Raw genomic sequence first — 27,277 nt, 5'->3', positions numbered from 1 at the left:
GGGGCGTGGCGGGGGGCGGAGCGGCGGCCGGAGGCGGCAGAGTCCGGAGCTGGGCTCAGGGGCCGCCGTGGCCGCCGCGGAGCCTGGCAGCCTCCGGAGAGCGCCCGGGCGCGGAGGGGTTAACGGGCCGCCGGGGCCGCGCAGAGCAGGTACAGAGCTTCCCTGGGATCCCCGGCCCCGGCGCCCTCCGCCCCCGGTCCCGTTAGGCCACCCGCCCCGCGCGCCCGCGCAGCCCCCGCTCCCTGCGCCCCGCGGATGCCTTCTCACCACGACCCTGACTCCCGCTCGCATAGCCTCGCAAGACCCTCCGGTCCCTGAGGTCGAATTCCTGGGGAGGGGGCCCTGATCCCGCGGGCTCTGTCCCGGTCACCCTGGAGAAGAACCAGCCAGAATTCCTGCTAAGTCACATAGTGAAATTGGAAAACATGCTCAGGACGTCCTCGCACGCGCCAGCGCCTCCCGCCCTCCCCTGGAGGATGGTGTGCCCCCCCCCTCCCCGTCGCGCCTAGAGTTGGGGGACAGGGGCGCTGGGAGGGATGCAAGTGGGTGCCCGAGATCCAGCACAGCCTGATGACTGGGCGGAAGACACCTGTTGGGGCGGTCCTCCAGGACCCAGGAATGGAGGGCACACTGAGGACCCAGGAGTTCTACCCAGGGTGGGGGCTCCGTGCCAGCCTGAACATGCTGCCCAGCCCTCTCCCCCAAGCACCCCCACTTCCCAGAGGTGGGTGCCTCTGGGGGTAAAAGGGTCAGATAGCCTGCCCAGGTCTCTCTCCTCTTGGATCTTCACTGGCCAGTGTGGAGGTGTGGCCAGGAGGAGCCCTGGTTTACCCAGACCGGTGTCCAGCCTGGCACGGAGCACCACTCTGACCTCTCCCCTCCTCACCCTGGGCAGTGAGAGACCCACCAGACGCGGGACATGGAAAGGGATAAAAAGCACATGTGTGTCCTGTTTCTGCAGTGGAGGGGCCGTCGGCCCCCTGCCCAGCTGTGCAGGGGGGCTGGGGTGGGACTTTTCCAGAGAGGGAGCCAGGCCTGGCGAGGGCCCCAGGAGCTCACGTCACCCCCACCCTCCACCCCTCACTTCTCCAGGGAACTGCCAAAGCCAAACCCAGCTCAGGACAGGATTATGTGTGCTGGGTAGATCCATGGGAGAGACGACAAGACGCAGAGCTGGGGTAGCAGAGAGCAGCAGAGTCAGAGAAGGAGAGGAAAGGGGACCCCGAAGCAGAGAAGGGACCGACGGTGACCATCACCCTCATCTCTCCTTCCCCTTCAACCTCAAGTAACTGCGTCAGGCCGAGTGGAAGGTTTGGGTGGAACTCTGGCCCTCCTCTGGAACCACCACCTCCCGCCCTCTCCATCAGGGTGGAGTTACTGACCTCAGTGGTCAGCCCAGCCAACAGCAACCCCCTCCCCAGCCCCCAGCAGCTGGGGTGACCCTGCAGGTCAGGCGCAACCATGGTGATCCTGCCCTCAAATGCCCAAGTCCTGGGGTCTTGGGCGGGAGTGGGCTGAACGTTGCTCTCCCCAAGCACATTCCTGCCCTCCCCGCTGCCATTTCCCGGCCCGGAGCTGGCCCACCTCGGCACTGGCTCCTTGGACTCCTTTCCCGGGTGCCTTTCAGATCCAACAGAAACATTTTTTTTTTTTCCTGGAAAGCATAACTAAGAGTGGGATGAAGAGTGGGGGTGGGAAGGGCTGGTACTGAACAGGAAGGGGCTGGAGGGCCATGGGGGAGCCACAGGAAAGTCAGGCCTTGAGTCCGGGGAGGGTTCCAAGCGCCACTTTCCCGATGGATCGATGGATCGAAGCTAGACTTCGGGACGGAGTCTAGACTCCTGGGCTCTTCAGAATGGCAGGCCTGTGACGGGGGAGTGGCGGCGGCTATAGCTGCATCTTTCCTTCCCAGGTTCCCCCAGCCCATCACGGTCACCCCCGAAATAAGCTCTCATGGAACCAGTGCTGGACGCTGGCCCCTAAAGGGAGGTTAAATCGAAATGGGAAAATCCCCTGCTTCTCTAGAGATTAAGCCATCAGCCCACTTAGTTGATCCCACTTAGTTTAAGGCAGGCAGACATGTGCCCCAGTGCTTCAGAAGCAGCTTGGCTAAGAAGGGAAAAGACTGGGGGGCAGGTTGGAAACAGCAAACCCAAGGGCTTTTCTGTCAGCGCCTCAAGGGGGCGTCTGGCATGTCCTCCTCCGAGCCTCCCTCCCCCCACAGGCCCTCCAGGAGGGCCGGAGTGCGAGCCAAAGGAAGACCATCCTAAGAAAGATGCCCGGGCCTGAGCTGGCCTCGGAACAGTTCCTACTGGGCCGGGGGAGGAGCTACGAAGTTCCTGCGGGGCTGGGGGAGGAGGCCGAGTCTGAGCCCTCCACCCTCTGGCCTCAGCCGCTGGACAAGGGCGCATGCCTCCTCACGCTCACCCTTAGGATCACAAAGGGATGGGCCAGTCTTCCCCCCCACCCACATCCTCACTTGGAGATGACCTTCTGCGGAGTCATCCCTCTCAACCCCAAGCTTTCCGGAGTAACCACCGGCTTCTGTCCCTGCAGGGAGCACCCCTCTGCGTCCAGATGACTGAGTAGTGTGTTTACTTCCGGTCCCCTCCTCCTTTGCCCATCGAGGAGGAGTGATGGAGAAGTGGGCAGGCAGGTAAGAAGAGGAGGGTTCCCCGGGGGTGGAGGAAAGGCTGGGTCCCTGGAAGTGAGGGAAAGAAGACTGGGAGGGGCGGGGGAGGGAGTGATGAAGTAACTTCTGCTTTCTGAGAAATCTGCATCAGGATGTGGGGAGCCTGCTGGGGTGAGGGGCTGTGTCGCAAGACCAACTGCGGCTTCCATCCGATGTCCCCACTCCGCCCTTGGTTTGCAGGCCCCCGTTTGGTCTGATGCTGCTTCTGACCCTCCCGCAGCTCTGCCTGGATCAGGAGGTGAGCCAGGGACCAGAGGCTGTGATGCTTGTCTCTCCCCTGACCTCCCACCCACCTCTCCAGGTCACGCCTCCATTTTCCAAAGCCTCTGATGAGCCCCGCCCCTTCCACCCCCGGCCTCCCCAGCCCCCCAGCTCCCCGCCAAATAGCACCTCTGCTACTGAATGTCACTTTGGGCCGGTAACAGCCTCCCTGAGCCTTGGGCATTGGACTAGAGCCTCTCTGTATGGTTCCCTCTAAAATCATTCTAATTTTGTGTGACCTTTTTGTCTACATAGGTGTTGTCTGGACACGCTCTTCAAACACCCCCCGAGGATGGCCAGGGCCCTGAGGGCGTCTGGGGTCCTTGGCACCAGTGGGCCCCTTGCTCCCAGCCATGTGGGGTGGGGGTGCAACACAGGAGCCGGACTTGTCAGCTCCCTACAGCTCAACTCCACCAGGGCCCACCCTTCCCATCCCGGCCCCCAAGAAATCCAGAAATCTTGCTCCCCCGAAGTCAGGGCCCCAGACCCCAAACTCCCCAAGAAACTCTCCCCCTGTACAGGCCACAGCCTCGAGGAAGAGGTGGCCCACTTCGAGGTCCTGCTTCCCAGTTAGGGAGAGAGGAGGCCCAGGAGATCCCGGGAGCCAGGAGGTGAGGGGCGGGGCTTTGAGGGAAGGGGTGGGCCTTCGGCAAGGGCTGGGGCTTGGAATAAAGGAACCGGGGAGGGAGGACAAAGGGCTGGAGCGGGTGCTTATCTCTGGTGCCAGGAAGTAGAGGGGGCTGGGGAGGCAGGGTAACAGACGACCAGAGCCATGACCCTATGTCTGCAACACCTTCTCAGGTCCCGGGTTCGAGACCCCATCAAGCCAGGAATGTTTGGTTACGGGAGAGTGCCTTTTGCTTTGCCACTCCATCGGAACCGCAGGCACCGCCAGAGACCACGCAGATCTGAGCTCCCCCAGACCTCAGAGCTTCTTCCATCCCTGACTCCAGGAGCAGAGCCATCCTCTGCAAACCACACCCCTCAAACTCACTTCCCTCCTGTGCAACCATCTGCTCACACCCTGTCCCCCGCTGCGGAATCCCCAGGCCCTGAGGCTGCTCGGACAGAGGTGCCTTCGAGAACCAGGCCCCCTCCCAGGGCTCAGGCCTCTGGCAAAGAGCCCCCCTCGTTTACCCCCTCCCCAAGAGAAAGTGGCTCCTTCCATGTGTCCCCAGAGCCAAGAATGCCAAGTTCCCAGGGTTGGGCCAGTCCCCAGGTGGCAGAGAGACACCCTAATCCTTTCCTTTCTGTCCCTCGGGGCTGGGGCCGAGGCCAACAGAGCCCGGAGCACTGGAGATCTGGGGGGAATCGCCACAGGTCCCCCGCAGAGTCTGCCCCTCGCTACCAGGATGGCTGGTTGCCTCTGCTAAGGGCTGGCCCCCGCTCCAGCTCCCAGTGGAGCCTCTTTGCTCCCAGTAGCCCCGTCCCAAGATGTTCTGGGGAGAGTGAGCAGCTGAGAGCCTGCAGCAAAGCGGTGAGTTCTTCCTTGGACCCACACCCCCTCCATTACTGCTTCCCTGACCCTGCATCTGGGTCCTCAGCTGGTCAGATCTGGACCTGGGCGGGAGGGGCCTTCCATTTGACCTCCTCAGGGTAAGGGCCTTGAGCCCCTCCATAGACCCGACTTCCTCCCTACTCCCCAAACCCAGCCCTGACCCACACCCCCGTTTTCCTCCCCAGCTTTGACTCCTCTGTATCCCCCCCACCTCAGCCCTGCCCCCCTGAGCATCCAGACCCCCGGGCCCTGCAATGTGCAGCCTTTAACTCCCAGGAGTTCATGGGCCAGCTGTACCAGTGGGAACCCTTCACAGAAGGTGAGGTTCCCAACCCATCCCTGGACGGGGGGGGGGGGGGGGGGGGGGAACAGGCGGGGGCTTCAGACTGGGGGGTGATCGGGAAAGGGACACCTAACCCCTCTTTTCCTCCTCTGTGGGCCCTCATGTTTCTACCGAGTCCTGTTTTCTTTCTGTTTCCCAGGACTGGGGTGAAGGAACAGCTCGGGCCCGGAAAGGGGGAGGGTCTCAGACGGGGTCAGATTGAGGGGTGGTCGGTGGAGGGGTCAGGCTGGGAGAGGATGTGTCAGGAGGTGCCCGTTGGCTGGCTTCCTCTGGGAAGAAGGCCTCCCAGGAGGTGAAGTAGACACAGTGGGCGGGATCCTGTCCAGGAGTGACAGCGGTGGGTGTGTGCCAGGAGCCTGGGTGGGGTTATATCACCAGCTCCCAAGTCACCATCCGCTTGATTTGGGGGCCTGTCAACTTGATACCGAGACAGCCCCTCAGGAGCTCTGAGCTCACATAATCAAGGGTTTCAAGTATCTCTCCTCTTTCACCGCCCCGGTCTCCGTGACCTAAATTGACCTGACCCAACTTCTAAGTGACCCTCAGACAAACTTTCCAGAGCACAGAACTGTCATTGTTCCCTTCATCCACAGTGACCTAGGCGACCTCCAGATGTCCAGTAGCTGATAGAAGCCAAGCTTCTGTCAGGACCTGGGGCCTTTCCCGGTCAGCCTCCCGCCAGGGACGCCAGCTGACCACCCACCCTCCGGCCCTGTCTCTTAGTTCAGGGATCCCAACGCTGTGAACTGAACTGCCGTCCCCGTGGCTTCCGCTTCTATGTCCGTCACACGGAGAAGGTCCAGGACGGGACCCTGTGTCAGCCAGGAGCCCTAGACATGTGTGTGGCGGGACGCTGTCTGGTGAGGAAGGACCGTCTCCTCATTTATCACCACCACCACGCAGCAGGCCGAGGTGGAGGCGGGCAGCTCTCACCTGCCAAGCGGGGCTCGCAGAGCCGGGAGGTGGGCTGCCAGATGGCTCCCCTCAGGCAGCTCCAGGCTCCCCTGCAGCTGTGGGGCTGAGAGAGAAACACATTCTCACTTGTGGTGCAGAGGTCCAGGCGCTCGGAGGGCCGAACGGTCCCAGGAGCACCAGGCTGGGGGGCGAGGTGGTGTCTGGCTTCGAGTGGCCCCTGCCTCACTCCCCTTTCCTCCAGAGCCCTGGCTGTGACGGGATCCTCGGCTCCGGCAGGCGTCCAGATGGCTGTGGAGTCTGTGGGGGGGATGATTCTACCTGTCACCTTGTCTCGGGGAACCTCACTGACCGCGGGGGCCCCCTGGGTTATCAGAAGATCCTGCGGATTCCGGCCGGAGCCTCCCGGCTCCAGATTGCCCAACTCCGGCCCAGCTCCAACTACCTTGGTGAGCTCCCCGGGCTCCCCGGGCTCTGGGCTCTGCCCTCAACACCCCCGTGCAGCCTAGCAGGCCAGCCCCAAGGGGAGGGAGGAGGAAGCCAAGAGAGCAGGGGGGGCTGGGGCTCTGAATGGTTAGGAAGCGGTGGGACAGGACAGCGGACTCACCTCCTGCGTCCTGGCCGCCCCTGCAGCACTTCGAGGCCCTGGGGGCCGGTCCATCATCAACGGGAACTGGGCTGTGGATCCCCCGGGGTCCTACTCGGCCGGCGGGACCGTCTTCCAGTACAACCGTCCTCCTCGGGAGGAGGGCGCAGGCGAGAGCCTGTCCGCCGAGGGCCCCACCACCCAGCCCGTGGATGTCTACGTGAGCTGGGGGCCTGGGGAAGCAGGACTGCCGGGGAGGGGGGCCTTTCCCTCTGGGGGCAAAGATGGGGGGAAGGTGAGTGGTATGGGACCCTTGCCACCCCAAACATTCATTATCTTCTCTTTTTCTGCCCAGATGATCTTTCAGGAGGAAAACCCAGGTGTTTTTTATCAATATGTCATCTCTTCACCTCCTCCGAGCCCTGAGAGCCCCCCAGTGGCAGAGCCCCGTGTCCCCCAGCTCCAGCCGGGTGAGATGCCGGACCCGAGACCTAGGAGGAGGGGGAGGGGGAAAGGGAAGCTCTCCGGCAGTGGGAGCATCTGCTTTGCCTACTCCACTCTCCCTGCACAGAGATTTTCAGGATAGAGCCCCCACCTGCTTCAGCGCCCCGCCCCACCCGGACCCCCGGCACCCTCCAGCGTCAGGTGCGGATCCCCAGATGCCTGCCCCACCCCACCCCAGGACACCCCTGGGGTCTCCAACCGGATTCTGGAAACGAGTGGGACACTCCGAGTGCTCAGCATCCTGTGGAAAAGGTGGGACTCACACACCAGCCTGCACTCCTGGCTCCCTCAGCCCAGCTCCCCAACTGGACACTCCTGATTGCATACCCGAGATCCCTCGCCCGGGGGCCACACCTCGCCGACTCTGTGCCAAACCCGGGACCCCACTGACACTGGAGCCATCCCACCCCCTGGCTTCCCTCTCATCCCTCCAGGCGTTTGGAGCCCCATCTTCCTCTGCATTTCTCGAGAGTCAGGAGAGGAACTGGATGAACGCAGCTGTGCTGTGGGCACCAGACCCCCAGTCTCTACGGAACCGTGCCACGGCCCCCCGTGTCCCCCATAGTGAGTATGACCCACAGGGAGGGGCAGTCTGGGGAACACAATAGTTGCTCCAGGCAGACACATCCTCGCGGCCCAGGCCTTACCTGGACCCTGCGACCCTGCGGGCAAATGAATCTCCTGGCCACAGAGACTATGTCCGATTAGCAAGGCTGGCATTCCATAGGCAGCAAGGAAATCCCCGCAGCCTGAGCCCCACAGGAGAACCCAGACTCCAGTGCTAAACATGCCCACTCCCCTCTGAGGGTCCCCGTCCCCCACACATGGCAGCCCCCACACATCTATCTTCTCTTTTGCCACCGGTGGCTCTGTCTCTTCCCCGCCCCGCGCGTAACCACAGCTGGGAGGCCGGTGAGTGGACGTCCTGCAGCCGCTCCTGTGGCCCTGGCACCCAGCACCGCCAGCTACGCTGCCGGCAGGAGTTTGGGGGGGGTGGCTCCTCAGTGCCTCCCGAGCGCTGTGGACACCTCCCCCGGCCCAACATCACCCAACCCTGCCAGCTGCGCCTCTGTGGCCACTGGGAGGTTCGTTCCCCCTGGAGCCAGGTGAGTGGGACCAGACGAGCAGGCTTTCCGAGGGGGAGGATCTTAAGGGAGTGGGCCCCAGGGAGCTAGAGCAGTGGTTTTCCAGCTTATTTTTAATCAGCAGGAATGTTTTACAAACAACATCTCTCATGGAACCCCAATCTGTAAGTCAGATAAGAGGCTGAATCTGGGATTGGGCCCAGAGTCCCAGGCTCACCCCACAAAGCCATGTACCGGTTGAGCCAGGAATCAAAGGCAGAGCCTTGTTCAAAAGCCACAGAGCTACATATGTAATACTTTCAACAATAAATGTAATTTAAAAAAAAAGCCACAGAGCTGGAGGCTGGTGAGGAAGCCAGGCCCAGCCCCTTGGACCCCCCTCCTCCCCTCAGTGTTCTGTGCGCTGTGGGCGCGGCCAGAGGAGCCGGCAGGTTCGCTGTGTCGGAAACAACGGTGATGAAGTGAGCGACCGGGAGTGCGCGTCAGGACCCCCGCGACCCCCCAGCAAAGAGGCCTGTAACATGGGGCCCTGTACTATGGCCTGGTTCCACAGCGACTGGAGCTCCAAGGTGGGCCCCACACTCAGCACAACCTATTAGAGGCTTTCCAAAACAGTTCAATATGCATTTACTGCTGGCCAGTGTGGCTCAGTGGTTGAGCACTGACCTATGAACCAGGAGGTCATGGTTCAATTCCCAGTCAGGGCACATGCCTGGGTTGGGGGCTCAGTCCCCAGTAGGGGGTGTGCAGGAGGCAGCCAATCAATGATTATCATCATTGATGTTTCTCTCTCTCTCCCTCTTCCTTCCTCTCTGAAATCAATTACATATATATATATATATATATATATATATATATATATATATATATAAATAAAGTAAACATTTACTGAGCAAGCGCCTACTGTGTGCCAGACACTGCTGATGCTGGGAACATGGAGATAAGTGAGAAAAATTTCCACTATGAACAAAACTTCCAGCAAAGGTTCCCCTTTTCTGCCTGGTACCCTTGGGACATTCCCTAACTCCCAGGATCTGGATCCAGGACACATCAGTCCTCTCAGCCCCTACCTCTCCCCCTCTTCATCACCAGCATCCCCCCTCACACAGCCCCTCTGCTCTGCTTCTCAACAGTGCTCAGCCGAGTGTGGGACTGGCATCCAGCGGCGTTCTGTGGTCTGCCTCGGGAGTGGGGAGGCCCGTGGGGCAGGCCAGGAGGACGCAGGCGCGGGAACCAGTGAGCAGAGCTGTGCCCTGGGAAGCCGCCCCCCAGACATGCGTGCCTGCAGCTTGGGCCCCTGTGAGATGACATGGTGCTGGTACACGGGGCCCTGGGCTGAGGTGAGCGGGAAGCCTGGGAGGGGGTGCCTGTCGGCGGATTCCCTGTGGGCAGTTGGGAGTGAGCCCTGTTCTCCCTTCCCCTTGTACACCCAATGCTTCCTCTCCATCAGTGCTCCTCAGATTGTGGCTCAGGCACACAGCGTCGAGATGTCATCTGTGTGTCCAAACTGGGGACTGAGTTCAACGTGACTTCTCCTAGCAACTGTTCCCACCTGCCCAGGCCCCCTGCCCTGCAGCCCTGTCAGGGGCAGGACTGCCAGGACCGATGGTTTTCTACACCCTGGAGTCCGGTGAGTGCCTGGCTCCCGTGCCCTGCTCAGCGTGGGAAGGGGAGGCTCCTCTCACCAAACCCGGCACCTGTGCCCAGGACAAGGCCAGCTGCAGTTTAACACTGTCCTAGTTCCTGTTCACCTGAAGAGCAGGTGGGCCCTCTCCATGCGGGATGTCGTCATGTTCCAGGGAAGTCTCGCTCACACCCTCCTTTCAGAGGAGGAGGAGAGGCCTGGGGTTCAGGAGGAGCCTGGGGCACAGCAAAGGTTTGATTTGGTAGCTGGGGTCTCCCCAGTGTTCTCGCTCCTGCCAGGGTGGTGTGCAGACAAGGGAGGTCCAGTGCCTGACTGCCAACCAGACTCTCAGCACACGCTGCCCGGCTCACCTGCGGCCCTCCAGGAAACGGCCCTGTAACAGCCAACCCTGCAGCCAGCGCCCTGGTAAATGCCCCCCTCCCCACCTCCCCGTAGAATGGAGTTGGCTGAGGTGTGGGTGGGAAGGAGAAAGGACCAGCGGAGAGGGCAACACTCCTCCAGAGGGATGCATCTTGTGCCCACTGGCCTCCTCTTTCCCCAGATGACCAATGCAAGGACAGCTCTCCACATTGCCCCCTGGTGGTCCAGGCCCGGCTCTGCGTCTATCCCTACTACACAGCCACCTGCTGCCGCTCTTGTGCCCACGCCCTGGAGCGGTCCCCCCCGGAGCCCGCCTGAAATGGGTCCCGGAGAACCTCTCCTCATGGTTTCTCATGCCACCGTCGGTCACCCATCCATCGGCTCGCTTTGCACCCTCTGGCTCTCCACTTTGTCCTAGCCTCACCAGGGATGTCCCCCAGGGTGGTTGAAGGAGGCAAGATGACTGACAGTGACTATCAGACGTGTGGTGGTGGTGCTGGTGTATGTGCACGTATGTCCCCAAATGTGTATCTGGACCTGCATGGGCGTGTGCGCACTCGCCAGTGTGTGTCACTTCTCACAGAGAAGTTAGACTGTGAAGGAAGGGGGAGGGGATGGTGGCGGTCTCCCCAAGACCTTTCTAGGCTGAGAGGAGAGCAAGTTTGCAGCTCCTTCGTAATCCGAGCTGCTTAGTGACTGCCCGCCCACAATCAATTCCAACTTTGTGCCCTAAACCTCAGTTCTCGTGGTCAGGCCTCACTTTCCTAAACCACCCTTTTGTCCTCAGACCCCTTCTCCCCTTACCTCGTCTCTCTATCCCACCCCTCACAGTTAATTAGCTAGGGGTGGGGGTCAGCCACTGCCAAGCTTGTCTTATCCCAGGAAAAGTGACTAACGTCCCAGAACCGGGACAGCTGGGCAGAGGATGGAAAGAGAAAGGTTAGAATGAGGCAACCTAGCCCCTGCTCCTGCTGCCCACCTCCTGAAATGGTCCCCACCCCAGAACTAATTTATTTTTTATTAAAGAAGATTATGACAAATGAGAAACAGGCTCTTTATTGTCTTCATGGAAACCCAGCCGTACGGGCCACCTACACAGGCAGTGCCCGGTCAGAATGAAGGGTGAGAAGAGGCAACAGCACTCAGCAGTGTGAGGGGGACAGGAAGAGCCCAGGTGGAGAGAATCTGGGCCCAGAAAGGCTAATGTGTGAGCCCCCATCACCTGAGCTCAGAAGCCTGGGTCCCAGGGCTAGGATCCTGGCCAGCCACAGCCCCTGCAGATTGGTCATTGGCCACTAGAGGTCATCACTTCTCCCAGTTTAGGTTATGGAGTTGGGAGCTTGGCTCTGTGGTGAGTTTCTTGGTAGGCTGGGTCTTTCTGTCAAGTCTCTTGGAATCTAATAGCACTACTTTCAATTTGGGGCTGAGCTGAAATGGCAGCCAGCTTTTCAAGGGTCTTTTTTCCTGTTCTCTCTCTCTGGCCCTGTCTTCCAGCCTCCCCCATCCTTTCTGCTATTACCCATTTCCCTATGAAGCCGCTGGTTTATTGCTTTTCAGGGGGTGTGTATGGGGTAGGGGGGTGATTTCCGTGGGCCCCTCTCCCCCCTTCCCTCAGCAGAACTAAATGGCTGGAGGAGGTGGGGCCTGGCCTGGCTCTAAGCAGTACTGGATGTCCTGCCAGAGACACATTCTTCAGAGATGTCTCACCCTAGTCTCCGCCCTCCTGCCTCCCCCTCTCCGTTGACTCTCTCAAGGTAAATAGCTTGCTGGAGGTGGTGAGAGAGCAGGCAGCCTTTTCCCTGACCCCAGCCAAGCTGAGGGCCGAGTCCAGGTCTCCACTGCTGGAAGCACCCCTCCCCACCCATCCACCCGCCTCTGCACCTCGCAGTCTGCCCGAGGAAGACCACTAATCAAGGCCCGCGGGAACGACGGAACTCAGTACTCCTGTTTCCCGAGCTCACCGGCACGCACAGTTGCCTTGGGACTTGGGCTCTCCCTGGGCTGGAAGTGGCCGAGAAGGAAGACTTTGGACTATACCTTGAGAGTGGGTGAGGAAGGAGGCAAAAAGGGCAAGGAGCGAAAGGAAAACAATACTGACTTTAGCCCTGGACAAGGAATGAGGGAGGAAAGGGGGTCCGAGGAAACCCCAGCCGGGAGGGCTCTGCTCGGCCTAAACAGGAACACTCAAGAGATTTGTTCCCCTCTGGTGAACCTGTAAGGGGATCAAAGATCTGCGGGACCAGGGAAGCGAGACCCGCCCCGCCCAGCAGATACGGAAGGTGGAGTCCTTAGATTAGGGAGGGGTGGTGGTGAGTAGCTTGGGGCCCTCCCATCGATTCCTGGAAGCCGGCTGGGCGGTGGCCCCAGCTCAGCTGACTTCCCCGAAGTTCCCCCTCCCTGGTAGGGCCTCTCAAGGCTGTTGCTGGGCAGGTTTGGCCTGAGCGAGAGAACCAATCACAGGTGGGGAAGGCAGCCACATCCCCTCACGGCTCCCCCCTGCTTCAGGACCTCCTTTGAGCAGCTTCCTCTTGGCCTCCAGTCCCCGACTTCTCAGGAGTGGGCTTTCCTCTGGGGTTGCCTCTTCCCCCTCTCGTTTTAAAGCTAGGATTCTTTGAGGTCCCTAAGGATTCTTCCCTCTGGTGACTGAGGTCAGTATAGGGTCAGTATGGAAGTTTTCAGGGAGGGGAACCGGACCCCAAGCAACTCCTTTTCCTGGATCCATAGAGGGGAGTAGTGTGGCCAGATACCCTGTTTTTAAAATATGTTTTTATTGATTTGGGAGAGAGAGAAAGAAGAGGGATAGAGAAACACTGATAAAAGAGAAACATCGGCTGCCTCTAGCACGCCCTCTATTGGGGATTGAGCCCACAACCTGGGCTTGTGACCTTACCAGGAATTGAACCTGTAACCTCTTGGTTCATGCATCAAAGCTCAACCACTGAGCAACACCAGCCAGGCCAGCTAGGTCGTTGTTGACCTCTGAAGCCCTCTGGAAGGACTTGGGGGAGAGGAAGCTGCACCCTCAAACCAGGAAGGTGTGGAGGGGCCTGCCGTCTAGTGTACTGAGGGGAATTTAGGGAAGGACTCAGAGGAAGTGCACCCCTGAGAACTAAGGTGAGGTGGGGGTGGTGATAGGAACAACCTTGATATGCACAAGAGAGATGAAGCATGTAGAAGGCCAGCAAATGCTGAGGACTCCTCATTTCTGAGGTCTGCAAGGGAACTGTGGTTCTATGTCAGTGTACTTAGGGGTGAACTTGTGAGGTCTTAGTTCAGCTGGGTCAGTCTTCTCCTCCCCTCCCCCTCCCAGCTTCCCCAGGGTAATTACCCACCCAATTAAGCTGTGGCCTTCAGACTAAATTTAGCTCCTAGACTTCCCCAACCCCTTGGGCCTCCCTGCAAGCCCGTGCTCACAGCTGCCCTGCAATCAGGTGCACTCACAGCTGCAAGGCTGGACCTGTGGAGGCTTTTTTTTGGTCCCTGTCACCTCCATAGTCCAGATTCAACCTCTCTGGGAACTAGGAGTGAAGCAGAGCACAGGAACTCAGTTGCTGGCCTAGGCATGAGTGTCTCAGCTGGAAGTCACCTCTCTCAGGAGCTTGAGAACTATGGTTGGAGCATCTAGATAGACCTTGAGGGTAGTGGGAAGGCAGAGAGAGAAACAAACACAAGGAGAAGCAACCCTTCAGATTCCCTCCAACCAGATCCTCTTTCATTTCTTGCTTTCCTCTTCTCCCCAGTTTTACAAATAGAGAACTTCATTTTAATTTAACAACCTCCCCCACTGGAGTAAATGAACCAGGGAGACCTATCCTCTCTTAAACCATGGAGAATCATGCTAGACTAGAGAGTTGTAGTTTGGGACTCTGTGTGGTGAGGGTGGGGATTCCCACCCTCTCTCCTATGAGCATGCCTCAATTCCACCATCTCTAGCGCTGGGAATCAGTTGGGTGGGGAGGTTAGTGAAGAGGGGGCTTATCTGTCACAGGTGATGAAGAGGTGTCAGCTTTAAAGGGCGAGAGGCACCTTTACAGGAAGTAGAAGGCCTCAGGAAAGTACCTAGTCTAAGTTTGTCAACAAGAGTGGTTTTGTGTTAACCTTAAACTAGCCAGCACACATCATGATGTGATTTTGGGCTGCTTGACCCAGGAAACAACTCTAGAGGAGGGTGTTTCAGGGCTGAGGGCTGAAGACAGAAAGGATTTGAGAGAGGAATGTACAAGACTAGTCCAAATAAAGTCTGCGTGAGCCATGGCCACCAGATTTTAGGGAACCCATCAGCCACATCAGCTGAAGGGGGAAGTGCAGTGGACAGAACAGAGCATTTTCTCAGGGAGCGCCGGAGAACTGAGTGGCCTGGGAAAGACCCTCCGTGGTTATAGGAGGGATGGGCTCCATTTCAGGAAGGTCCCATGTTGGGGTTAGAATACGTGTGTTGTACCCTCGAAGCCTTGAGTGAATCTCTTGATGACACAGCGCCACAGAACTCTGAGTGGAGGGAAAGAGTGTGGGGTTACTCATAAAAAAGAGCAAACTGTGTCTCTGGGACCCCTAGGCTAAAAGGCAAGGCCCTGCCCTTGACAGGAGGGGAAGTTTATCTGCCCTCGGAACCAGAGTATCTCTTTTTTCATCCCCCCCCCCCCCCCCCCACACACACACACACATACTATTGATTCATCACATTGTAAGGCTCTTTTTTAGCTCCCGTAGAGGAGTGGGCAACCATTTTCTCTAAAGGACCCGTGAGTAAAAGGACTTTGTAGGCCACAGGATCTGTGCTGCATCGCCTCACCTCTGCTATCATAGCACCAAAGCAGCCCAGGACCACATGGAAACAAATGGGCCTGGTGGCTGTGTTCCCATCAACTTTTTGACACTGAAATTTTAGTTTTATATAATTTTAACCATACATAAAATATTAATTTTTTTCAATTATTTTATATGCAAAAAACCTTTCTTAGCTTTCAGGCTGGACAAACATGGGTGCTAGGGCCAATTTGGCAGACAGGTAGTATACGGACCCCTGGGATTTTTTCTATTTGGCTGATCTGCTCTGTCCAGAAAGTCCTGTTTGTGTCCCCTCTGGGCTTCCGAATACAGCTGTAGAACCTTTTAGCTCAGCCTCCTACCTACTGATGTCTGCTGTTTAGTGGCTTCTCCCAGGGCAGTGGTCGGCAAACTCGTTAGTAAACAGAGCCAAATATTAACAGTACAACGATTGAAATTTCTTTTGAGAGCCGAAAACCGACTTCTGCGCATGGGCCACGAAGTTTCAATCGCACTGTGTGCGCGCGCGCCTGCACGTGGTATTTTGTGGAAGAGCCACACTCAAGGGGCCAAAGAGCCGAATGTGGCTCTCGAGCCTCGGTTTGCCGACCACTGCCTTAGGTCTTCTGGCTGGTTGATTAATTCAAATGACATACAGCAGATTAACAAGAGAACATCAAATTTTAATGTGTTGCATGGGGAATTCACATAAGCATGAATATTCTAAAGACAGGGAGGCAAAATAAGGTATATATGTCATTTTGGACTAAGGAGGGGGTGACCAGTTTTGCCACCCCAAAATATGGCTTTTGGGATATTGATTTTAAACTGGTTTTTAAGAAATAAGACTGGAGAAAAATCTTTGACCTTCCCCCAAATTTTGGGCATTATGTCCATCTGTAATAAATTTTGGACATTTTCTCCTGCTAATCTGTGTGTTAATTGGATTATTAGACTAACCAGAAGAATTTAGAAAGATGGAAGGAAAATTATTTTTCACTTCCCCACAGAGGCAATTCACAGGTAGATGAGAAAAGAGCAAACATTTGGTAAACAAATTCCTGCAGGGCCCCCCAGAAACAATGGGACACGAAGGGGAATCTAAGGAACAGATTTTTGCTGGGATCCTCCCAGTCTGCCACTTAATTCATAATTCATCTGTGCTAAGGTGATTATGTTAAGGTTCCCTTCCGGAAGCAGGTTTTTTAATCTGAATCTCTTTAGGCAGGTTAAAAAAAACAACAAAAAACCTCTTCCTGAGTTTGTTCAGGCTTTGTTTTCAGCTCAAAAGAATGTGCATGTGTGTTTGGCACATTCTGGGGAGACTTGCTCCAGACCCTCACAAAATCCTACCTCATTCCTTTGCTCTCCGACTCAGTTTCACTCAGCTAGGGCACCCTTTATCAAAACACGCCGTAATTTGGGCCACAGTGATCCAGAACTTGAATGGTTTTAAGTGTTTTTGTTGTTTTCAAATGTCTTTCATGACTTCTCAGCATTTTAGGAAAAATAATACTATCTAAATTTTTATTTTTCAACCCAAAGTTGCAAGGAATTAAACATCGTTTCAAATGTATTCAGTGTTTGGGTCCAAGGGAGTAATAAAACAAATATACTTGGTCTAGCTCAGTTAGTTAGAGCCTACCCACCAAGTTGTGGGTTAGATCCCCACTCAGGGCACATAAAAGAACCAACCAATGAATGCATAAATAATTGGACTAGATGTTTCTTTCCCTCCCCCCCTCTCTAAAATAAATTTAAAAATAACCTACATCAGGGATTGCTTCCAAATCCTTATTGCTATTAGAAGTTTTTCTTTCATTCACTAGAATTTACATATATCTTTCATGGTTCACAATTGGGAACCCTATCCTGGTTCAGACCTAAAACTTGGAGGTGGGGGGAAGGGGCAAGCAAGCAGGTAAACCACCCCTCTTCCCCACCATTACTAAGCTCTGAAAACAAGACCTCATTTCAAAACAAAACTTCATTTTCCTCTTTCTGTTTCTTCACTTGCCTCAAGAGGGATTTCTGAGAAATGAGAACTGTCACCTCCCACAACCTCAGACTAGTTTTTTTTTAACACTGAAAAGGAGACGGTTGGTGGAAAGGAACTGCTTAACCATATAGTGTTAATCCAAACCTTAAAGAGAAATGCCCTATCTATCAGTGGATGGTCCCACCTTGCCGCCTTAGATCTGAGCTTTGAGAGTCTAAGGAAATAAACAAGCTATCCTCCCAGGAAATTTCAGTAACAAGCAGTGAAACCCAACAGCTGCTCCTTGCAGGAGCCCAGCTGTCTCTCCTCGGCCCAACCCCCAACCCCTTTGCCACCGAGGACCGGAGATGGGTGGTAACTGCTCCAGGCAACCTCAAGAATGGAGGTGTGAGCTGAGAATGGAATGCATGGGAGAACTGAGTATAGAGATTGCGGAATATAATGCATATGAAAGCAATGTTTCCTAGGGGAAATCCCTATCTCCCCCCAAAATCTGGACACCTGAGAGTCATACCAGCCTGGTAAGGGAGACCATGAAATAAATGTCTAGCAAAACTTTCAAGACCAGCTCCTTCTACTAGACAATTAACTTTTTTAGAGGCAGAGTTTAAACGTTTCTTAATCAAAATAAAGTGGAAAACTCATCTTTCAATGCCAGGATGAAACCCAACAGTTAAACGTTCTTTTCCTTGGCTCTCTTTCCCAGCACACCTTGTCCCCAGGCTAACTTGAATAAACACACACATGTGACCACAGGAGGGCGGGAAGAAAACCAAGTGGGGGTGGTGAAATTCTGAATGGAATGCAGCTCCAGCTAGTTAGGGGCCTCGGCTGAGACCTCTGGCACTGGCTGTGGATTTATACAGGCAGAGAAGCCAAAACAATGAGCTCATAGGCAAGAATGCAGCCGGTGGGGGAAGTCTGGGCAGTCAGAGCAAACTGGTTTTTTGAACCAGGATGGCAATAGCTGTAAGTCTCCCACGGGAACAAGATTAGGGAGAGTAGAGCCACCATTCAGTATCTGGAGGCCCAGTTAAATAACTATGGGGGAGGGGAGGGGACTGTTCCTTATTGAAATTCTGTTCTGCAGAGAGCATAGCACTCCGTCCTACATTCCATGGTTATGTGAACCTGGGTGGGGGAAGATGACACAAAGCTGGTGAGATGTGGGAGCCATCCCAGGTGATGCTCTGAGGACTTTATTCAAAGCAGGCCTGCCAGTGCCAACACCTGCACTCACAATCCTAAAAGTGTGTGCTCAGGGCCACAATTTTAACGATAGTTAACCATGAAGACTATCTTTACTTCTCAAGTAAATACAATGCAGTCATTTACACCAAATTCAGACCTCTAAGACAAAAAACACATCTTTTTTTCTACACGTTTCCCAATATCCTATATAATAAAAGCCTAATACACAAATTGTCCCCTCGACTGGGAGTTTGACCGCTTGCTATGACGTGGGCTGACCACTAGGGGGCGGCGCGAAATATGGTGGGCGTCGGCAACACGGTGCTGGCAGTGGAGGCACTGCTGGCCCCGACAGGAGCAGGACTGCACTGCGGTGGGATGGTGGAGTAGGTGAGCAGGGCCTGATTGCCTCACCGATCGCCCCACAGATGGTGACCGGTGGCGGGGGTGGGGGTCCGCTGCCCGGCTCCCAGGTGCTGAGAGAGCCGGCAGGGCCTGATGACTCAGGTGGGAGGGGGCATGCAGGGGCCCAGGTGCTGCCCAGGGCTCAGAGGTCAGTTGGGACCTGCCCTTCCTCGTCAGACACTCATGCTTCAATCACGGGCCAGGCCTAGGAACCACACCTGGGCATGAATTTCACGCATCAGGCCTCTAGTTTTTATGTAAGGCCCCAAATGGGAAGAACTGAAGAGATAACATATATTCATTGGTCATGTATGGCAAAGGGGAAGGAAGGCAGGGAGGAAAGATGAAATGATGAGAAGAAAAATCACCTATAAACCTCTCCCTCCTACAGCTGTAGTTCTTTCTCAACTCCATGCATGTTGTTTCCACTCATTCTTTAAGGTCCAACCTCAAATGTTTTGTTTAAAGCCTTCTTGACCACCCTCTGCTTCCAGAAGTTGTCCCTTTGCTGTGACCCACCTTATTCTTATACTACTTTTCCACAGTTTTACGCAGCGTTCTACTTATTTTCGTCACCCTACTCAATTGTGAGTTTTAATATTCTGCCACATTTGCTTTCTCATTCTAGTTATGCACAAATTTTTCAGAATGTATCTCCTAAAAAATACATTCTCTTACATTACCACAATATAATACACTCTAAAATTTAACACTGACACAGTATATCTAACAAATTTCCCATATTAAAATTTTCCCAATTGTCTCCGTGTCCTTTATACTTTTTATTCATTCAGGATCCAGAGATCACCTTGCATTTAGTTGTCATGTTTCTTTTGACTGTTCCCTGTCTTTTATTATTATTGATTTTTTACAGAGAGGAAGGGAGAGGGACAGAGAGTTAGAAACATCGATGAGAGAGAAACATCGACCAGCCGCCTCCTGCACACCCCCTACCGGGGATGTGCCCACAACCAAGGCACATGCCCTTGACCGGAATCAAACCTGGGACCTTTCAGTCCGCAGGCTGACGCTCTATCCACTGAGCCAAACTGGTTTCAGCTGTTCCCTGTCTTTTTTGACTGAGTTTTTTAAACAATTATTCCCTTTATAATTTCCACATCCAATAGTGCATAGTACACAATAAGCAGTCCACTGCCATGTAATGGGATTGAGACTCAACATCTGGTTGCCTACAGCTCGTTAAATGTTCCAGCTCATTGCAGTGTTAAAGAATCTATACTAATAAAAGGCCTGTGGCCGAAACGCCGTAACACCCAAAGACCGGCATGGGTGGGTGGAGTACGCGATAGGCTTCTAATTTTTAATAAACTAAGTTAATCCCTGAACAGGGAATGAGAGAAGGCAAAGAATACAGAAACCAATGGCAGAAATAAGCTATGGAAATGGTTATTGGCAAGGGGTAAAATTGGCCCTAACACACTTCCCAACAGTCGGGAACTACTATTCTAATCAGGTAAGGAAAGGAACTCTTAAGAGATACCAGGTACAGCGTGGGAACAAAAGTTTGCCACTCGTATTTTTTTTTTACTTCACAAGAATCTTTAGTAAGAACACTGAATTCTCAGAAAGGTCTTCTACTTCTGCCTGGAGGCAGATTCCCAACCCTCATCTTTCCACATGCTTCACATAACTAAGAGAACACTGTAACTTTGAAACAAAAGAGGGACAAAGTTTTCAAATCTTGAATCCCAGAACCCTTGGAACAGTGTGGGAGGGTTCAAGACAAAGTTCTGTAATCACTGAACAAGTGGAGCCAACTGAGAACTAGGATAAATTAAGACTCAACTGATCATCTTGAACCCCAGGAATTAATGGCCTATGTTCTGGGAATCTGGCTGGAACAGATTCTACTTTATTTTTATTCTACTTTAATTTTTGTAAAATTTCCCACTTGTCAATTTCTTTAAAGAAAACTTTCTGAAACTGTGAAAAGCTGGCTCTAGTCACAAAACAGGAACTGAAAGTCTGGTTGTGTCAGATGAAGGGAAGTGTTGATTATTTTGACTTGCTCAGTGACTCATGGTACCTGGTTACCCAAGTTTTTGGGGTGTTCCACTAAGGAATATTGCCACAGACATGGCTTCACGTCAGAACATAGAACTGGGAATAGTACTCCTTAGACTCAGGCCAAGCAAGGTTTGGGCCCTTGTGTCCTATTACCCTCCTTCCACCCCTCTCCTTGGGTATGCACTTGTACAAAAACCCCTTTCTTTGCAATAAAATGTTGCTGTCTGGGGGGAAAGCAGAATCCAGCTTACACATTAGCATTTTGTGCTCAGGACTTGAAACCAATATGCAAACCTCCTATTTGCACATTTCCATGGTGACTCTAAGCTAGCAGAAAATACAGGATAGCATTTCTAAAACTGACTTGCTTATTCTCACCTCTTTTGGCAGAGGAAAGGGGAAAAGTACTGAAACATTAGTACCAAGAATCTTACTAAAACCCTTAACTTTGGGTGTTAATTCTTCTAGAGATGGGGAGATCGAACCCTCTGACCTCAAAATTATACCAGCAGTTGATGACTAAAAGAAAATCTGAACAAAAATTACGATTTTTGCATTAAAATGTACAGGAACTACTCCAAAGTACAACAGCAATACATTTAATTAAAAATCCAACATCTCTAATTTGAATGAAAGTAACTATTCTGAAGGCAACTGTCCTTTGCTCTAAGGCAAATTAGCTTTATGGGGCTGCTTTTGTTTGTTAATTCACCTTTACTTATTTGCTCAGCTGACTTTCCTAAAATGCTTGCCTAAGACGGGGAAGGAAGACAGGCAGCAGATTAGAAAACACCCATACCACACCTTGCATTTGAATAAAGATTTATTATTTTCTTCTCAGGAAAAAAACAGGAAGTTAGGGAAACACACTACATTTTACAGCCCACATTTAATTTGTAGTTGGTCCTAACCCCAATGGTACAGCTGTTAACAATAGCAGCTGTTCAACTAGAACCAAGGTGTCCACCTCTATAGGATGTTACACTAGAGGCCTGAAGGTTTTTCCCTGAGAGAAGCCTAAGACAGAATTGCTGAGACAGCCATCTTTCCAAGCATTCCCTCCCTTCCCATTTGGGAGGATTTGCCTGAAGTATGTAGCCAGTCAGCACTTAGAACAAGTGCCTCCTCTCCCTATAAAACCATCCACCCTTTCCCAAAGTACTTGGGCTCCCTAAGCCCTCACGAACAATATTCACCAAGACCCTCATTTCAGCAGTCACACCTAGTAAATTGGGCCCCTAAATGCCACCAACTTACATCTATGCATTCATTTCCACAACTGGATATGGGGAGACAGGCCTTTTAGTCACCTTAACCAGATCTTAAGTTTAATTAAAAACTACATAAAGTGCTTTTAGGTCCTTAGAGACAGACAAGATATAAATAAGTGGTTTATGATCAAGAATGATAAATACATAGGTAAAAATAGCTCTAGCTAGATGACCTTATGGCTCGGAGATGGGCAGGCAGGGCATTCTTCCCTATTACATTCTTAGTCATTTTATTCATGCCTATTTTTATCTGGAGTCCACAGACTAAAGATCACGTTCTGAGGCTGAGCTTTCAAATAACCCTAGTTCCAACATTGCTTTCTGCAGCTTGACTTGTAGCCTTTATAGCACTCTGTACTTAGTTCTACAATTTTAAACGATCATATTCAAAGGAATCTAGAGAAAGTCATGTAAGATATTCTCCCCTCTAAAAAATTTTAAGGGGACTTTTGAAATTCCCTCCCCTCCCCCCAAAAAGGTAGGAAAAGCTAAAACCGAAAAGGTACCAGTCCAAGGAAAAGGGACTCCTCTCACCTCACAGAACCCCTTGTACTACCAAGGATGAAGGTCTGTGGACTCCTATAGGGGTGGTTACTTAGGTTCCTAGTGCCCACAACTAAATAGGCTAGAGTTCAGGGATGGCAGGGTTGTAGGAATTTATCTAAATATCTGTAGAGGGAGCAGAACAAGCAGCAAATAATTCAAAGGGAAAATAGGAAACAAATGGTAAGTTCAATAGAACAAGTTCTGAAATCCGAAGGGATGCCAATGTAAAAACTTTAAACAAAATTTGGGAATCATTAATAGAAATGAAACAATTATTTGCTTTATTTATATATTAGGCTTAGACCCGTGTTTAACAAGCCAGCCTAAAATAGCACCATGGTTAGACTATAGCCTGCTTTTCAAAGCCATCATTTTACAACTTATTAAGCAAAGGGATCAAACATCTCTCATCCACCTGATGAGATCTTTTTATACACATACTGCTAGTAAATCCCATTTGGAACAGCTGAAAATCTTTTTAAAAGCTTTGCAGATGAGCTCATGAACACAAATTTCACCAGTTAAGCTAGGTCGAACAGAAGGAACTCAAAACAAGTTGTTGCCCAATCAGAGCTTATTATTTGTAAATCAATGGCCTGCTCCCCATCTCCCACCCCCCTTAAAACAACCTGACTCAATTATTGAAAATCTACATGTAACGAAGTGAAAGAATTTCCATCACCCAATTTCTCAACCCAGATTTAAAAAAAAAAAAAGCCCTATAAGGAATACTTACCAAAATCTGATAGGAAAATTAAAGCCTGCATAGTTATGAATCAGAATTGTTCCATCACAACCAGGTTGCATACAATTACATCAACTGGTTCTGTATACAATCTAGAATTGACCAGGACAAAGTTTAGGATAGAAAAGCTGTAAGAAATAGGTTCCTAACTATAGAAATTGTAAATTTCAAAAGGGTATGAAAAAACTAATGGAAATTCTACTCTTGTGTCTTTACATTTCAAAGAAATAAACTTTCTGTAAAAATATATACAATTTTTACAGACACATTTACAAGTTGTTTTTATCTTAAAAATTGAGGATAATCCACATTTGTAACTACAATTATTGAGCCTTAAGTCAAGTATTCGTGGCCATTACAAGGCTAACAAACTAAACCACTCAAACCAAGTCAAAGTAGAACAGGTATTAAGTCCTGAGCACTTGGACTTTCTATTCAAGAAGCATACTTGGGAAAGCCAATTATACAGAGGAAAAAGCTTCCCTTCACACTCTGTTGTACAGTACTGAGGCTTCTAGTCATATTTCTGTTGTAGCTTAAATCCACTTTACAGTTCACTGGCATTGTTAGTGCTTCTCTTTTAACACTATAGAAATCAATGTGCATATCTAATGAACTCTTTATGACTAGCCTGGCTACTGGCCACTCTCCTGTTCTAGGCAAGGATAGCAAGTCTCTCCACCCTACCATCTTCACTAAATCTAAAAGTCCTCCTTCAGGGCCTCCCAAAGTTGGCAGGTTGCTGAAACTTAACTTTGCTTCTTTTAGAGACAGTGACTCTTCAATGGGGACTACTTTTTCCATGAAATTTATTCCTGTTAGCCATAATCCTCTTGCCACTTGTTTTTCTACGTTGCTTTGAGGTTACAGCCTGGACAGCTTTGAAGTCCAACTTCATAAATACACTGGTTTCACAGCAGATGGTTGTGGATCTGGTGCCTGGAGTTGGTTAAGAGTCAATTCTTTCACTTAAAAGGCTATCTTATTAGATATGCCAAACCAGCTCCTACTCCAGCAACACCTGCAAAAGCCAGCAGCACATTTCTGATGCCGCCTTCTAGGTCCTCTACATGGAAGAATTCCACAAACCCATCCTAGAAAACAAAAAGAAAAGCACATTTTCAAGTACGGGGTTTTCCCACTGACCTACAAATAAAAGGCAAATTGAAACATCTAAGCCCCAGTCTCCATGAAACTATGAACCATTGTTTATCCCCCAGCTTGCAAAAGAGACATTCACTTAAAATGAGGGTGGGTGTGCAGCAAGGAATGCATTTTACTATCCCCAGGTGATTAAGTTGCCAGGTAACACTGCTTCATAATTTGAATCCCCTGGTGTTACGAGGATCCAACTGAATTACAATAAAATAACAAAAGCAAGACTCAGTACCCAGTAAAACAGCCTACAGGAAACCAGGATTTTTGATGCAACAAATTAAAGACAGTCATACCACTATCTCTATGGACTCTCTATTCACATCAACACCAAGCAACCGGAGGTCCACAAGTGAGAGCGTGAAAACTGAGTTGTGCATCAGTAAAAACCTTGAGCTATATCCCCACCTTCTCTATAAAACCCCTCCGTGCCCATTGCACCCCCAAGTCCCCTCTAGAACCTTCCAACACACTTACCCAGCCTCTTTGTTTCACTAGCCAGTCTCGCTTCGTCCTCACGAGAACATCTGTGATGCTTTCTGCTAATGGGTCAATGCAGCTTTCTTGGTTTATGCTCTTCAAGTGTTTGGCCACAAAGGCACCAAAAGAAATGAGAGTCACAATCCTGCCCCAGTTTGTTACGCCGTCACTGAACACGTGAACCATCACGCGAGACAAAGACTTGACGTCGTCCTCGTTCTTGATGTCCAGCTTGCGAAGCATACCTGGGAGAAGGAAAGCACGCGGGTTCTCACGGCCGCCTTTGTCTGGGCCGGAGCGCGCCCGCGGCCCGCAGCCCACCCACGGAGGGGGAAGTCGCTCTCCGGGCCCCGCAGCGCTCCGGCGACCCCGGTGGAAAACTGACATCCCACCCTTTCCGGCCTTTGAACAGAGCCATTCCCAAAGAATCGAGTGGGCGGAAACAATGACTCATGGCCAGAATATTCTGGTTTCGGAAATAGGATGAGAGCCGTCTCAACACTGACAAAAAAAAGAGAGAGAGAGAGAGAGAGAGAGAGAGAGAGAGAGAGCGCAGCCTCCGCGCCTCGCCCTCTTACCTTGGAAGGCCATCTCGTGGTTCCGCTGCACGCCGTCGCCGACCCGCCGGAGGGTCTCCAATGCCTTCCGGCTGGAGGCCGCAGGCCCGCCCATGGGCTTCGCGTCCTTGGCGCCGGTCGCCTGCTCCCTAAGGTACCGAGAGATAATCTCCAGCGACTGCCGGAACAGCTCGTCCTCCTCCTCCTCCTCCGCTGGGGGCGGCGTGGAGGGCAGCGAGCCACCCGCGCCGGGGCCGGGGCCGGCCTCCCCGACCAGCTCCAGCAGGGGCAGGACCGCCGGCCGCTTCCCGAGAGGCTCCGGCTCGTACCCGTCCAGCTCCTCTTCCGGCGACATGATGGCGTCGGCGGCCGCGGCTTCCATCTCCTCAGGCAGCGACGCGCGGCCGACGGGCGCGAACAGCAGCCTCGTGGGGGTCGCGGTGACGTCGGGGCCCTCGGCGCCAATGGGCGAGGGCCGCGCGACCCTCCGGGCGTCCGGCGCCAGGGTGGCCGGGGGGCTCGCGCCGGCGCTGCCGCCCATCACCGGGCCCGCCTCCCCTCCCCCGGCCTCTCGCCGGGCCGCGGCCTCCTTCCCCGCAGTCAGAAGCCCTTTCCCCGAAGGCGAGGCGTCGTCGCCGCCGCCGCCGCCGGCCCCCAACTTGGCCCCCCCACAGTAGAGGTTGAGTCCGATCACTGCGTTTCTCTTGAGGCCAAACATCTCCAGCCTACGCCGCCGTCGCCGGGCTGAGAAAAAAGGGGAAGGCACCGACTCCTTACTTGAAGGAAGCGGAAGTAAGGAGTGAGAGAGGCGTTCCCTCCGCACGGTTTTAGGGCCGGGGTGACGCTGTGGCGTCCAATAAAGGAAAAAAGACCTTTCCCATAAAAGGCGAAAGGGCGGGAGCTTCCGGAGAGTGTGCGCCCCAACGAACCGGCGAGTCAGGAGGGGCGGGGCCTTCCGGCTCGCGGACCTCCCCTCCCCCCACCGGTTACGTAACGGCGGCCCCGGCACGTAGGTCGGGGGTCTCGTGCTTCCTCTCGGTGTGGAGCTGACCTGCTCACCAGGGCTGCCCTGCCCTTGCTTCTGTGCGGGAGGTTTTTTCCACACCAGAACCTTAGCCAGATTGAGGAGAGGACCAGGCCGTTCTGCCTCGGATGGGGCACAACAGTCTTCGGTAATGTGGGTAAATGAGGGCGCCTGTAGTTATTTTGCATATCGGCAAATGAGCTCCATTAGTTGTTTTTTTTTAAATATATTTTTATTAATTTCAGAGAGGAAGAGAGAGAGAGAAACATCAATAATGGAAGAGAATCATTGATCGGCTGCCTCCTGCCCACCCCTGACTGGGGATCCAGCCTGCATCCCAGGCATGTGCCCTTGACGGGAATCGAACCTGGGACCCTTCAGTCTGCAGGCTGACGCTCTATTCACTGAGCCAAACCAGCTGGGTCGCTCCATTAGTTTTTAAAGAACAAGTTTTTTAAAAACCATAGTTCATTGACTTTTAGAGAGAGGAACCGAGAGAGAGAAACATTGAAGTGAAAGCATCGCCTCCATCAGCTGCCTCCTGCACTCCCCCGGGAGCGAGCCCTCAACCCAGCAAGTGCTCTTGACCTGGAGCCCAAATGGTAATCGCTTGGTGCACAGGATGACGCCCAACGGAGCCACACTGGCCAGGGCTGCCTTCTCACTTTTGAAGGTTGTAAGACTTCTGGGTGCTAATCAAACAAAATTAGATTCCCCAAGATAATCTGGTGACCCTGAGGCCAACTTTACTTGAAAATGCTCTAGCGTGGCATTAAAAGATCATGTCATCTTTTTGCCTTGTTTCTAACATGTGCATAACTTTTTCTAAACCACTCTCCCTGTGACTACAAATAATCTCTAAATATTATTCTTGTTTTTTTAAAAGATTATTCTTTTTAAATATATATATATATATATATATATATATATATATATATATATTATTGATTTCAGAGAGGAAGGGAAAGAGATAGAAACATCAATGATGAGAGAGAGAGAGAATCTTTAATCCACTGAGCCAAATCAGCTAGGATTTTTTTCAAGATTATTCTTGATGACACACTGAAAAGGTTGATTTCATGTTTTTGTGTCGAAATCATTAATTGATCTTGCACAGTTGGCCATTTTCTATACTGCTTACTGCATGCTATATTCTTTCATACTGTGTCTCCAGCATCAGTATCTTCCTGCCTTACCACTGCAATACCATAATTATCATCTTT

The 27,277-nt window shown here is 52.5% G+C and overlaps 2 protein-coding genes across 4 annotated transcripts; one reads left to right on the top strand and one right to left on the bottom strand.

Annotated features, from left to right (window-relative positions):
• The first annotated feature begins 17 nt into the window (after window positions 1-17).
• Window positions 18-22,869, top strand: ADAMTSL4 (ADAMTS like 4). Its single transcript, XM_079761761.1, is given in 19 exon segments — window positions 18-149; window positions 2,557-2,656; window positions 2,873-2,930; window positions 3,209-3,564; window positions 3,755-4,430; window positions 4,668-4,770; window positions 5,518-5,654; window positions 5,951-6,155; window positions 6,340-6,512; window positions 6,648-6,762; window positions 6,864-6,941; window positions 6,944-7,048; window positions 7,231-7,360; window positions 7,698-7,902; window positions 8,274-8,450; window positions 9,015-9,221; window positions 9,332-9,511; window positions 9,787-9,931; window positions 10,068-22,869. Coding segments are annotated over 18 exon segments (3,207 nt in total). The 5' UTR covers window positions 18-149; window positions 2,557-2,636; the 3' UTR covers window positions 10,205-22,869.
• Window positions 19,558-26,898, bottom strand: MCL1 (MCL1 apoptosis regulator, BCL2 family member). Of its 3 annotated transcripts, XM_079761773.1 has the most exons (4): window positions 25,360-26,008; window positions 25,052-25,179; window positions 24,471-24,718; window positions 19,558-23,932 (listed from the first exon to the last, which is right to left on the bottom strand). In XM_079761773.1, the coding sequence occupies exons 1-4, from the start codon at window positions 25,746-25,748 to the stop codon at window positions 23,816-23,818; spliced, it is 882 nt and encodes a 293-aa protein (XP_079617899.1). In that variant the 5' UTR covers window positions 25,749-26,008; the 3' UTR covers window positions 19,558-23,815. The 3 variants fall into 3 exon arrangements, with proteins under 3 accessions (XP_079617899.1, XP_079617898.1, XP_079617900.1); XM_079761772.1 differs by having other exon boundaries at window positions 25,052-25,955; XM_079761774.1 differs by lacking the exon at window positions 24,471-24,718 and having other exon boundaries at window positions 25,052-26,898.
• Window positions 26,899-27,277: the final 379 nt, after the last annotated feature.

This window comes from Cnephaeus nilssonii (genome assembly GCF_951640355.1).
Source record: "Cnephaeus nilssonii genome assembly, chromosome: 21".
Lineage (NCBI taxonomy): Eukaryota > Metazoa > Chordata > Mammalia > Chiroptera > Vespertilionidae > Cnephaeus > Cnephaeus nilssonii.
Note: the sequence above shows the minus strand (reverse complement) of the source record. Positions and strands in the feature narration are given on the sequence as shown.